Source organism: Bombina bombina, chromosome 4 (genome assembly GCF_027579735.1).
Source record: "Bombina bombina isolate aBomBom1 chromosome 4, aBomBom1.pri, whole genome shotgun sequence".
NCBI classification, from domain to species: Eukaryota; Metazoa; Chordata; class Amphibia; order Anura; family Bombinatoridae; genus Bombina; species Bombina bombina.
Genome location: NC_069502.1, coordinates 1,098,180,115 through 1,098,194,692, shown reverse-complemented (window position 1 = coordinate 1,098,194,692; position 14,578 = coordinate 1,098,180,115). Strand labels below are relative to the sequence as shown.

The 14,578-nt window shown below is 39.6% G+C and overlaps 1 protein-coding gene across 1 annotated transcript in view; it reads right to left on the bottom strand.

Moving 5' to 3' along the window:
- The window catches only part of HAAO (3-hydroxyanthranilate 3,4-dioxygenase), a 288,957-nt gene that overhangs the window by 61,561 nt on the left and 212,818 nt on the right, over positions 1-14,578 (bottom strand). Inside the window, exons 6-7 of the mRNA XM_053712312.1 lie at positions 10,977-11,020; positions 6,682-6,827 (exon numbers count right to left, since the gene is read on the bottom strand). Of these exons, the coding sequence (XP_053568287.1) occupies positions 6,682-6,827; positions 10,977-11,020 (190 nt within the window). The remainder of the gene's footprint in view (positions 1-6,681; positions 6,828-10,976; positions 11,021-14,578) is intronic.

Below are 14,578 nucleotides of genomic sequence, written 5' to 3'. Positions count from 1 at the left end.
GACAATCCTTTCTCCAATCCTTCTTGGAGAAAAGATAATATCCTGGGAATCCTGACCTTACTCCATGAGTAGCCCTTGGATTCACACCAATAAAGATATTTACGCCATATCTTATGATAGATTTTCCTGGTGACAGGCTTTCGTGCCTGAATTAAGGTATCAATGACTGACTCGGAGAAACCACGCTTTGATAAAATCAAGTGTTCAATCTCCATGCAGTCAGCCTCAGAGAAATTAGATTTGGATGGTTGAAAGGACCTTGAAGTAGAAGGTCCTGTCTCAGCGGCAGAGTCCATGGTGGAAAGGATGACATGTCCACCAGATCTGCATACCAAGTACTGCGTGGCTACGCAGGCACTATCAATATCACCGATGCTCTCTCCTGCTTGATTTTGGCAATCAGACGAGGGAGCAGAGGAAATGGTGGAAACACATAAGCCAGGTTGAAGGACCAAGGCGCTGCTAGAGCATTTATCAGCGTTGCCTTGGGGTCCCTGGACCTGGATCCGTAACAAGGAAGCTTGGCGTTCTGGCGAGACGCCATGAGATCCAGTTCTGGTTTGCCCCAACGATGAATAAATTGTGCAAACACCTCCGGATGGAGTTCCCACTCCCCCGGATGAAAAGTCTGTTGACTTAGAAAATCCGCCTCCCAGTTCTCTACACCTGGGATATGGATAGCCGATAGGTGGCAAGAGTGAATCTCTGCCCAGCGAATTATCTTTGAGACTTCTAACATCGCTAGGGAACTCTTTGTTCCCCCTTGATGGTTGATGTAAGCCACAGTCGTGATGTTGTCCGACTGAAATCTGATGAACCTCATTGTCGCTAGCTGAGGCCAAGCCTGAAGAGCATTGAATATCGCTCTCAGTTCCAGAATTTTTATTGGAAGGAGTGTCTCCTCCTGAGTCCACGATCCCTGAGCCTTCAGAGAGTTCCAGACTGCCCCCCAGCCTAGAAGGCTGGCATCTGTTGTTACAATTGTCCAATCTGGCCTGCGAAAGGTCATTCCCTTGGATTGATGGACCCGAGATAGCCACCAGAGAAGAGAATCCCTGGTCTCTTGATCCAGATTTAGTAGAGGGGACAAATCTGTGTAATCCCCATTCCACTGACTGAGCATGCATAGTTGCAGCGGTCTGAGATGTAGACATGCAAACGGCACTATGTCCATTGCCGCTACCATTAAGCCGATTACTTCCATACACTGAGCCATCAAAGGGTGAGAAGTGGAATAAAGAACACGACAGGAATTTAGAATCTTTGATAACCTGGACTGTCAGGTAAATCCTCATTTCTACAGAATCTATTAGTTCCCAGAAAGGAGACTCTTGTGAGAGGGGATAGAGAACTCTTTTCCTTGTTCACCTTCCACCCATGCGACCTCAGAAATGCCAGAACTATGTCCGTATGAGACTTGGCAATTTGGAAATTTGATGCCTGTATCAGAATGTCGTCTAAATAAGGGGCCACTGCTATGCCCCGCAGTCTTAGGACTGCCAGAAGTGACGCCAGAACCTTTGTAAAGATTCTTGGGGCTGTAGCTAACCCAAAGGGAAGAGCTACAAACTGGTAATGCCTGTTCAGGAAGGCAAAACTAAGAAACCGATGATGATCTTTGTGTATCGGTATGTGAAGATAAGCATCCTTTAAATCCACTGTAGTCATGTATTGACCCTCCTGGATCATAGGTAGGATGGTATGAATACTCTCCATCTTGAATGATGGAACTCTGAGGAATTTGTTTAAAATCTTGAGATCTAAAATTGGTCTGAAGGTTCCCTCTTTTTTGGGAACCACAAACAGATATAAATAAAATCCCTGTCCTTGTTCCTCCTGTGGAACAGGATGGATCACTCCCATAACTAGGAGGTCTTGAACACAGTATAAGAATGCCTCTCTCTTTATCTGATTTGCAGATAATTGTGAAAGGTGAAATCTCCCTTTTGGAGGAGAAGCTTTAAAGTGCAGAAGATATCCCTGGGATACAATTTCCAACACCCAGGGATCCTGGACATCTCTTGCCCAAGCCTGGGCGAAGAGCGAAAATCTGCCCCCTACTAGATCCGTTACCGGATAGGGGGCTGATACTTCATGCTGACTTAGGGGCAGCAGCAGGCTTTTTGGCCTGCTTACCTTTGTTCCAGGTCTGGTTATGTCTCCAGACCGACTTGGACTGGGCAAAAGTTCCCTCTTGTTTTGCATTAGAGGTAGTTGATGCCATACTCGCCTTGAAGTTTCGAAAGGCACGAAAATTAGTCTGTTTGGCCCTTGATTTGGACCTATCCTGAGGAAGGGCATGACCTTTTCCTCCAGTGATATCAGAAATGATCTCCTTCAAACCAGGCCCGAATAGGGTTTGCCCCTTGAAGGGAATGTTAAGCAGCTTAGACTTTGAAGTAACGTCAGCTGACCATGATTTAAGCCATAGCGCCCTGCGTGCTTGAATGGCAAAACCAGAATTCTTAGCCGTTAGTTTAGTCAAATGAACAATGGCATCAGAAACAAAATAATTGGCTAGCTTAAGTGCTCTAAGCTTGTCAAGTATGTCATCCAATGGGGTCTCTACCTGTAAAGCCTCTTCCCGAGATTCAAACCAGAAAGCCGCAGCAGCAGTGACTGGGGCAATGAATGCAAGGGGCTGTAGAATAAAACCTTGTTGAATAAATATTTTTTTAAGGTAACCCTCTAACTTTTTATCCATTGGATCTGGGAAAGCACAACTGTCCTCGACAGGGATAGTAGTACGCTTAGCTAGGGTAGAAACTGCTCCCTCCACCTTAGGGACTGTCTGCCATAAGTCCCGTGTGGTGGCATCTATTGGAAACATTTTCTTAAAAATGGGAGGGGGAGAGAACGGCACACCTGGTCTATCCCATTCCTTAGTAATAATTTCTGGAAACCTTTTAGGTATTGGAAAAACATCAGTGCACACCGGCACTGCATAGTATTTGTCCAATCTACACAAATTTTCTGGCACTGCAATTGTATCACAGTCATTCAGAGCAGCTAAAACCTCCCTGAGCAACACGCGGAGGTGTTCAAGCTTAAATTTAAATGTAGACATATCAGAATCAGGTTGAATCTTTTTCCCTGAGTCAGAAACATCACCCACAGAAAGAAGCTCTCCTTCCTCTGCTTCTGTATATTGTGAGGGATTATCAGACATAGTTCTGAAAAGCGGCAGTATGCTCTGTATTTCTTCCAACTCCAGAGCTGTCTCGCTTTCCTCTAAACCCAGGTAGTCTGGATAATACCGCTGACAGGGTATTATCCATGACCGCCGCCATGTCTTGTAAAGTAAACGCTATGGGCGTACTAGATGTACTTGGCGCCATTAGAGCGGGAGTCAAAGGGTCTGACACGTGGGGCGAGTTAGTCGGCATAACTTCCCGCTCGTCAGATTCCTCTGGTGATAAATTTTTTAAAGACAGAATATGATCTTTATTACTTAAAGTGAAATCAGTACATTTGGTACACATTCTAAGAGGGGGTTCTACCATGGCTTCTAAACATAATGAACAAGGAGTTTCCTCTATGTCAGACATGTTTAAACAGACTAGCAATGAGACCAGCAAGCTTGGAAAACACTTTAAATCAAGTTAACAAGCAAAAAATAAAAACGGTACTGTGCCTTTAAGAGAAACAAATTTTGTCAGAATTTGAAAAACAGTGAAAAAAAGCAGTAAATCAAACGAAATTTTTACAGTGTGTATAATAAGCTAACAGAGCATTGCACCCACTTGCAAATGGATGATTAACCCCTTAGTTCAAAAAACGGATCAAAAAAACTATAGACTTTTTTTTAACAGTCACACCAAACTGCCACAGCCTTGCTGTGGGCCTACCTTCCCCAACAACCGATATTGGAAAACCTAAGAGCCCTTGAGAGAGGTCCTATAGCATTCAGGGGACTCCTGGAGGAAGCTGGATGTCTCAGTCTGTAAAAGTTACTGCGCAAAAAAGTGCTAAATTAGGCCCCTCCCACTCATAGTAACACAGTGGAAAGCCTCAGGAAACTGTTTCTAGGCAAATTTAAGCCAGCCATGTGGAAAAAAAACTAGGCCCCAATAAAGTTTTATCACCAAAGTATATATAAAAATGTTTAAACATGCCAGCAAACGTTTTATATTGCAAATCTATAAGAGTATTACCTCAGAAAGTAAGCATGATACCAGTCACTATTAAATCACTGTATTCAGGCTTACCTTACATAAATCTGGTATCAGCAGCATTTTCTAGCATTCACATACTCTAGAAAAAAAATTAACTGCACATACCTCATAGCAGGATAACCTGCACGCCATTCCCCCGCTGAAGTTACCTCTCTCTTCAGTCATGTGTGAGAACAGCAATGGATCTTAGTTACAACCTGCTAAGATCATAGAAATCACAGGCAGATTCTTCTTCTATTTTCTGCCTGGGACAAAATAGTACAACTCCGGTACCATTTAAAAATAATAAACTTGATTGAAGAAAAAAGACACTACGTTATACCACTTCTCTCTTACTACCTCCATGCTTGTTGAGAGTTGCAAGAGAATGACTGGATATGGCAGTTAGGGGAGGAGCTATATAGCAGCTCTGCTGTGGGTGATCCTCTTGCAACTTCCTGTTGGGAAGGAGAATATCCCACAAGTAATGGATGATCCGTGGACTAGATACACCTTACAAGAGAAACTAAGATTAAACTAATCTAAAATTACAGAAAATAAAAAAGTCTAACATTACAGAAAATTAAAAAAGTCTAACATTACACAAAATAATAAACCACATTATACAAAATAAAAAAAATAAACCTAATCCCTATGAAAATAAAAAGCCCCCCAAAATAAAAACACCCCTAATCTAAGAATAAACTACCAATAGCCCTTAAAAGGGCTTTTTTGTAGGGCATTGCCCTAAAGAAATCAGCTCTTTTATATTAAAAATAAACCAAGTCCCCCCTAACAGTAAAACTACCCATTGTCCCTAAAGGGGCATTTGTATGGGCATTGCCCTTAAAAGGGCATTCAGCTCTCTTACTGCCCTTAAAAGGGCATTCAGCTCTTTTTCTATTGCCCAAATCTAATCTTAAAAAAATAAAAATAAATAAAAAACATTAAAAAAAAAATGACACTAAGCCCCAAATAGGTACTCATGTTTCCTGAAGTCCGGCGGAGGTCTTCTTCAAAACGGCTCCATCATCTTCTATCTTCATCTACAGCGAAGATGGCACAGAGCAGATGTGTAAAGAGGTCTTCCAGGATGTGGCGATCCTCTGTGGCGGTCCTCGGCGGTGGGAAGGCTCCTCTTCATGCAATCGTCCGCCGCACACTGAAGATTGAATGCAAGGTACACCATTATTATTGGGGTATCTTACACTCCTATTGGCTGATTTTTTTAAATCAGTCAATACGATGATAGCTAATGAAATCTTATTGGCTGATTTGAACATCCAATAGGATTTCAGTAGCTCTAATCCTATTGGCTGATTTCAAAATTTCAGCCAATAGGAATGCAAGGTACCTCAAATTGATTGCGGTACCTTGTATTCAATCTTAAGTCTAGAACAGACATCGGATAAAGTGGAGCCTCCATCCCGCTGAGGAACGCCTCCATCACCGAGGACCTCCACTGTTGAGGACTGCCGCTGAGGATCCAGGCATCGGGAACACAGCTCTGCACCGCGCCATGCCACCTTCACTTCGAATGATGATAGAAGATGATGGATCCGTCTGGAAGAAGACCTTCATCACCGGACTTCAGGAACAGTGAGTACCTATTTGGGGCTTAGATTTAGTCTTTTTATTTTAATTTTTGGGGTGTTTTTTTAGATTAGGGTTTTTTTGGGCTTGAAAAAGAACTGATTGCCCTTTTAAGGGCAGTAAAAGAGCTCAATGCCCTTTTAAAGGCAATGCCCATACAAATGCCCCTTTAGGGGCAATGGGTAGTTTAGTTTTTTTTTTATTTTGGGGGGTTTGGTGGGTGGGGTTTTTTTTACTGTTAGGGGGATTTAGTATTTTTTTTAGAGGTAAAAGAGCTGTTTAACTTAGCGCAATGCCCTACAAAAGGCCCTTTTAAGGGCTATTGGTAGTTTAGTGCTAGATTAAAGGGGGCAGTGTTTTTATTTTGCATTGGCATTTTTATTTATATAGGGGTATTAGTTTAGGTTTACATTTTTTATTTTGGATACATTTGTTTATTTTTTTCTGTAATTTTAGTTTTTTTTGTAAATTTAGCTTGGGGGTTGTAGTTTTTAAACATAGACTGCCCTCATAGACGTCTTGCCAGGGTGTCCAGCCTAAATGTATACACACAGATAGTCATCCAGACCCCACACACTGTAGTACTTTAGAGGGAGGTGTCACTCACTGGTCTTTTCCAAAATGCAGAACTTTAGTTTGATGTTTCGGGGTAATGAGCCCCTTCTTTAGACATTTCTGAACTCTTCAGATTTTAGTGCCTACAAGGTACCTGGGCTGTAAATCCAGCCCCGACTATTATCCAGTTTTATTATAACTTGGATACAATTTGAGATATATTTATGGTATAAATTATGGTGCATTAATATATGTAAATCATATATGACAAGTTATTATATAAATCCACTATTTTACTGCATGTAAATGTATATAGGTCATATTGCGTATTTCAATGTTGCCCAAATAAAGTTTAAAATATTAATTAAACAAAAATTACCTTTGTTTCGTAACAGTCTTCAAATAAACTTAAGCCTTTTTTCTGATTTATTTCTTTGTTATTTGCTTCCAGCCAGTTCTTAAATGAAAATGGCTTCATAACCTCCATGGAATTCAGTGAAAAGGGCGCTTTCTCTAATGGTTGGTCTTTGAAAAACCACAAAAAAATATATTCTCATTAAAAGAAGTCATTAACAAAGCAATTGCAAGTTTGAAAGATCATTAAATAGATATTTTAAGTTCTTATTGTTACTTACTCTATGTACTTAATGTGCTTAAAATTGGTAATTCTAAACTAATCAAACATCTACATGTTTCCAAAACTTGTGAAAATGATAGTTATATTTAAAATAGTATATAAAGCACCCAATGTATTTTAAAATCTCTTTTTTTCTTTAAAAGGAAACTCCCCACCGCACTTAGCCACAGGCCCCACTGCAGCTATCCCCTTAACTATGACCCCCCTATACCCTCAAATCACCATATGCCCTACTGTGTATAACTCTTACATGCTGGGGGACACACTGTACTTAACCCTTCTAATCATGTCCCCCCTATAAACCTTTAATCCCCACCACAAAGTGTAACTAATCTAATTGACTTCTTTGATTATGTAACACAAGTATTAGACAATGGTGGAGCAGCAGATGTAGCATAGCTAGATTTCAGCAAAGCATTTGACACCGCCCCACACAACAAACTAATTCACAAACTGTAACTCTTTGGCCTAAAATTGTGAACTGGCCGCTGGCTTAAGGACAGAAAATAAAGTGTCTTAGTAAATGGAATTCATTCAGCAGAGCGGGCTGTTACTAGTGGTCTTCCTCAGGGGTCAGTTCTGGGGCCTGTTTTGTTTAACATATTTATCTGTGATATCAGCAAAGGGCATCAGGGGAAAGTATGTCTGTTTGCAGATGATACAAAAATTTGTAACAGAGTGGATGTTCCAGGGGGGTAGACAAAATGAGAAGTGATATACAACAATTGGAGGATTAGACAAATGATTGGGATCTAAAGTTTAACACAGCAAAGTGTAAAATAATGCATTTAGGGAAGAAAAATCCAAATGTTAATTACAGACGCAATGACACTTTACTGACTGTTACAAATGAGGAACAGGACTTGGAAATTATTATTTCAGATGATTTAAAACTTAGTAAACAATGTAGTACTGCAGCGAGTAAGGCCAGCAGAATGCTTTGATGTATTGGTAGAGGTATTTTCAGCAGAAATAGTAAGGTACGTATGCCACTTTATAGATAATTAGTTAGGCCTCATCTTGAGTATTGTGTGCAGTTCTGGAGGCCATATCTTCAGAAGGATATTAACAAACTTGAATCTGTGCAAAGGAGGGCTACCAAAATTGTACATGGTCTAAACATTTTTTTTTTACCAGGATAGGCTCAATGACCTAAATATGTATAGCCTAGAGGAGTGAAGGGAAAGAGGTGATATGATAGCAGCTTTCAAGTACCTTAAAGGTCTTAGTAAAACTGTGGCTGTGGGTATTTTACATAAAATGTAAAATTCATGAACAAGGGGTCATGATCTCAAGCTAAAGGGTAGTAAATTCAGGAGTAATTTGAGGAAGCACTTCTTTACAGAAAGAGTGATTGATTTATGGAATAAAAATTCCTCAAGAGGTGGTAATGACTAACACTGTGAGGGACTTTAAAAATGTCTGGGACAAGCATATGGCTGTCCTACGAACTAGATAAGTTTATACTTTTAGGTAATATTAGAAAGACTTGCTGGGCCTATGGTTCTTATCTGCCGTCAATATCTATGTTTCTATGTAACTAACTGCAACATCCTACCACTGCATAACTCCCTAAGTGCTGGATCCCACCGTACCTAACCTCCAACCAAAACGTAACACCCTAATCATTCTAACCCATACCCAACCACTTCCTTAACCTACCTATCAGAACCTCAACCACACCTAAACTCTTACATTTTTATCCCCCACTGCACCTAAACTCCTCAAAGGCACGCCCACCCTCCACTAAGGAACCCCCCACTAAGGGATATACTCATCCTAAACATTAAACTAAAGTCCCAATTTAAAAAAACAACAACTTAAAATACAACTAATAAATAAATACCCAGGAATTTTTGGAGTATTTTAATTTTTTTTGTAATATTTTTTTGTAATTGGATATTAGTTTGTGTTAGGGGATCCCTTGGTGTAGGGGTGCTATAGGGTGGTCATCTCCTAGTTGGAGGTGCCTTACGGTAGGAAAATGTCTTTTAGGCCCTGATGATAATAACATCATTATAACCACAAGAAGTTTTTTTTATGACTTTTTTGGAGGGTTTGGGGGGTTGCATCTGTTGAATGGCTTTATTTGGATTTTTTCATAGCTTAGTGGATATTTTTTTCATGACTTTTTTGGATTATTTTTTTTTTAATGGATTTTTCTTTTTTTCAAGTTTTTTTTTTTTTTTTAAGCCATGAATTTTTTTGAATTATCGTTGGATTGTCACCTGATAAAGAAAAGAAGACTTAACATGGTAAATAATAAATATCTGTTGTTGATGTTTAATGATGTTCTGTTTTACTGTTTTGTAGTTGTGGTTTGTTTTGGTTGCTTTTTGTTGTGTAATTTGGTGTAAGGTTTAATTTATTTTGTTTTTGCTTTGGTTGTTTATTGTGTAATTTTGTGTAATGTTTTGCTTACTTTGTTATTGTTTGCAGAGGTGTAACTAGAAAGCTCAGGGCCCCAGTGCAAGAATCTGTCGGTTTAATTTTGTATCTGAAATAGCTGGCTTTGTTCTTTGAGGTCAGAATCTGGCTTTGTTCTTTGAGGTCACAACCTATCAAAATGGGTTGAGCTTACAGGGAAATCAAACCTCTGTAAACAAAAGCCCAATACTTAAAACAACTAATTTTTTCTACTGGCTATGTTTAAACAGGGTTTCTTTAACCTATACTTAAGTATAGAAACTTTTAGAATAGGTAGGGATACCACAAGAAAAAAACAGCTTTTCAAATGCCAAAATAAAGTAAGAGGAGCTATTTGTAAACAATTTACTACATTCCAGCAGGTAAAATTGATCAATGGAAGCAAATTAAAGTTGAGAAAATTCAGGGTAAACTGTCCCTTTAAGGTGGTTAGATCCACTATGGGTTTGTGGTTAGGATGTTAAGAGCCATGGGGAGTCATGGTTAGGTGGGTTAGGTTCACTGGGTGGCTAGGGGATCCAGTAGTTAAGGGTTAAGTATAGTGATAATTGTACTGGGCAGTGCGGTAGGTCTGCCACCTAGGGGTTTGTGTGCAGGGAGTTACAAAGTGAAATGCATTAACAAATCTCTTTAACACATCAATTTATTATCTTCTAATTTTTATGAAAGCAACAAATAACACAATTTCATTTTCCTTTTTTTTACTCATAACACATGTATATCTAACATTTTTTACTCCATCAGAGGTGTTGGAGTGATATTTACCACAGTAACAATTATTGGCAAATCAAACCCCACACATGTTGAAATGGGAGGGCCTATAAAGAAAAAAAAACCTGCCGAAACACAATTAATTACTTTATTTATTTTGAAATTAGTATTCCTTAATTAACAATCCATCTGTCTTATTGAGAATTGTAATTGTACACTAAAATATTGTGCTATTAGCCTGACTTTTTATCATAAATGAACCTGTGGTTCCGTAAATCAGTCCAGTAGCTCATTCATATCTGGCTATAACTGACCACAGCAAATCATTAAATCATAGTATCCATGATAGCAAAACTCTACAATTTGAGTGACTTATATCATATCAATGTGTGCTCTAATTTTAGCACCATGATATTGCACCCTGAGCTATCAATAGTGCATCACTTGTAAATATGGTCCTAAAGGAGATCATTTTTTTTTAGTACACTGTCCCTTTTTGTTTTTTTAACACACAGTAGATTTTCTTTAATTTAACATACCTTTAATAACTAGTGCACTCACCTACATTTTGCTACTAGCATTTTGTTACATGGCAATGTATTAAATTAGCATTTTACGTTTTCATGAGATCAAATTGTTCATTTAATTTTTGGCACAATGCTGAAAATTACAAAAAAAAAATGAATATGATATATAAAGACAGAACATAGAATAGATAATTATTCCTTTGTTCTTGTGGAATTGCTTGGTTTGCTGTGTTTAGGTATGGAGATTAACATTTAAAATCAAATTGTTTTCTGCAAAACAGAACAAAAAGCTCATTTTATTACTGCATGCTTTAGGAAAACATTTATATCAATCTAACTGAATCCAGCTACATTGCAAGATAAAAATTTTACCTGGATCAGGTTTGCCAGTTTTATATTGTTTTGAATTGAAAAATCTAAAAAAAAAAAAAAGTTAAAAACCTATTATTTTTTACACATTTCTAATAACATAACAGATACATTATAATGTGGCTTATAGCAATAAAGGCAACATTTTAAAAAGACCAGTTATAACTCAAATCTGATTGGCTGTAAAATCAATTCTGACTTGAAAAAATGCAGTTAGTTAAAAGTAACCAAACAGTATAAGGTTTGTTTAAAAATGACTTTTTATACAACTCTGCACTGAATTTTTACAAAATCTTAACTAGACATATTTGCAAGGGAGATTGTGTTTTAAAAGTTAAATAAATATAGGGTATTTATATGTAAAAACAAAATCTATGCTTATCTGGAATTTATTTTTCTTGTGGTGTATCCAGTCCACGGATTCATCCATTACTTGTGGGATATTCTCCCTCCCAACAGGAAGCTGCAAGAGGATCACCCACAGCAGAGCTGTCTATATAGCTCCTCCCCTAACTGCCACCTCCCAGTCATTCGACCGAAGACAAGCAAGAGAAAGGAAAAACTATAGGGTGCAGTGGTGACTGTAGTTTAAAAATTAAAAAAACACCTGCATTAAAATGACAGGGCGGGCCATGGACTGGATACACCACAAGAGAAATAAATTTATCAGGTAAGCATTAATTTTGTTTTCTCTTGTAAGGTGTATCCAGTCCACGGATTCATCCATTACTTGTGGCATACCAATACCAAAGCTATAGGACATGGATGAAGGGAGGGACAAGGCAGGCGCTTAAACGGAAGGCACCACTGCCTGTAAGACCTTTCTCCCAAAAATAGCCTCCAAAGAAGCAAAAGTATCAAATTTGTAGAATTTAGAAAAAGTATGAAGCGAAGACCAAGTCGCCGCCTTACAAATCTGTTCAACAGAAGCCTCATTTTTAAAGGCCCATGTGGAAGCCACTGCTCTAGTGGAATGAGCTGTAATTCTTACAGGAGGCTGCTGGCCAGCAGTCTCATAAGCTAAGCGGATTATACTTCTCAACCAAAAAGAAAGAGAAGTTGCTGAAGCCTTTTGGCCTTTCCTCTGTCCAGAGTAGACAACAAACAATGCAGATGTTTGACGAAAATCTTTAGTAGCTTGTAAATAAAACTTTAAAGCACGAACCACGTCAAGATTGTGTAATAGACGTTCCTTCTTTGAAGAAGGATTAGGACACAGTGACGGAACAACAATCTCTTGATTGATATTCTTATTGGATACCACCTTAGGAAGAAACCCAGGTTTGGTACACAAAACTACCTTATCTGCATGGAAGATCAGATAAGGGGAATCACACTGCAAAGCAGATAACTCTGAAACTCTTCGAGCCGAAGAGATAGCTACCAAGAACAGAACTTTGCAAGATAAAAGCTTGATATCTTGAACCCCTTGAAGAACTTTAAAGGGCCACTGTAAGTAAATATTTTCTATGCCTGTTACTAACTAACTACCCCAAATACGCTTTTTATCAATAGCATTTCATTAACATATCTCTACCGTATATCAGAAATCTTGTCTGCAAATTTAATTGTTTTCCACACCCACTCCGTGGGTATCCTTTGCTCTGTACCAATCCGTTTACAATACCTAGGTTTCAAAATGGCGCTTTAAACACAAAGTTATTGGTTTAAGTATTTTGAACATGCAGTGCTGAAAATAGTGGGCAGGATAACGTGACATCGGCGAATAAAAGATATAACTTTTAGAACGTTATGAAACTTTGTTTTGGAGAAAATATAGGTCAGCAGGTTTTAATTAATGTTTATTAATTTTAATATGTTGTTTAGCTTAAAAATTATAACAGAAAGTAATCCTTTAAGAACGAAATTTAAACTCCATGGCGGAGCAACAGGTTTAAACATAGGCTTGATTCTAACTAAAGATCCACCTGACGCTTGTGCAAAAGAATAGACAGAGTAGAAATCTGTCCCTTTAAGGAACTAGCTGACAATCCCTTCTCCAATCCTTCTTGGAGAAAAGACAATATCCTGGGAATCCTGACTTTACTCCATGAGTAACCCTTGGATTCACACCAATGAAGATATTTACACCATATCTTATGATAGATTTTCCTGGTGACAGGCTTTCGAGCCTGAATTAAGGTATCAATGACCGACTCGGAAAAACCACGTTTTGACAAAATCAAGCGTTCAATCTCCAAGCAGTCAGACGCAGAGAAATTAGATTTGCATGTTTGAAAAGACCTTGAAGTAGAAGGTCCTGCCTCAGCGGCAGAGTCCAAGGTGGAAAAGATGACATGTCCACCAGATCTGTGTACCAAGTCCTGCGTGGCCACGCAGGAGCTATCAAAATCACTGAAGCTCTCTCCTGCTTGATCTTGGCAATCAGACGAGGGAGCAGAGGAAAAGGTGGAAACAAATAAGCCAGGTTGAAAGACCAAGGCACTGCTAGAGCATCTATCAGCGCTGCTTTGGGATCCCTGGACCTGAACCCATAACAAGGAAGCTTGGTGTTCTGATGAGACGCCATGAGATCCAGTTCTGGTTTGCCCCAAAGCTGAATCAACTGTGCAAACACCTCCGGATGGAGTTCCCACTCCCCCAGATGAAAAGTCTGTCGACTTAGAAAATCCGCCTCCCAGTTCTCTACTCCTGGGATATGGATAGCTGATAGATGGCAAGAGTGAACCTCTGCCCATAGAAGTATTTTTTAAACCTCGAACATTGCTAGGGAACTCCTTGTTCCCCCTTGATGGTTGATGTAAGCTACAGTCGTGATGTTGTCCGACTGAAATCTGATGAACCTGACCGCAGCTAGCTGAGGCCAAGCCTGAAGAGCATTGAATATCGCTCTTAGTTCCAGAATGTTTATTGGAAGGAGTGTCTCCTCCTGAGTCCACAAGCCCTGAGCCTTCAGGGAGTTCCAGACTGCACCCCAGCCCAGAAGGCTGGCATCTGTCATTACTATTGTCCAATCCGGCCTGCGGAAGGTCATACCCTTGGACAGATGGACCCGAGATAACCACCAGAGAAGAGAATCCCTGGTCTCTTGATCCAGATTTAGTAGAGGGGACAAATCTGTGTAATCCCCATTCCACTGACTGAGCATGCAGAGTTGCAGCGGTCTGAGATGTAGGCGGGCAAACGGCACTATGTCCCATTGCCGCTACCATTAAGCCAATTACTTCCATATACTGAGCCACCGAAGGGCGAGAAGTAGAATAAAGAACACGGCAGGAATTTAGAAGTTTTGACAACCTGGCCTCTGTCAGGTAAATCTTCATTTCTACAGAATCTATCAGAGTTCCTAGAAAGGAAACTCTTGTGAGAGGGGATACAGAACTTTTTTCTTCATTCACTTTCCACCCATGCGACCTCAGAAATGCCAGAACAATGTCCGTGTGAGACCTGGCAACTTGAAAAGTCGACGCCTGAATCAGAATGTCGTCTGAGTAAGGGGCTACTGCTATAGCCCGTGGCCTTAGGACCGCTAGAAGGGACCCTAGAACCTTTGTAAAGATTCTTGGTGCCATGGCCAACCCGAAGGGAAGAGCCACAAACTGGTAGTGCCTGTATTGACCCTCCTGGATCATGGGAAGGATGGT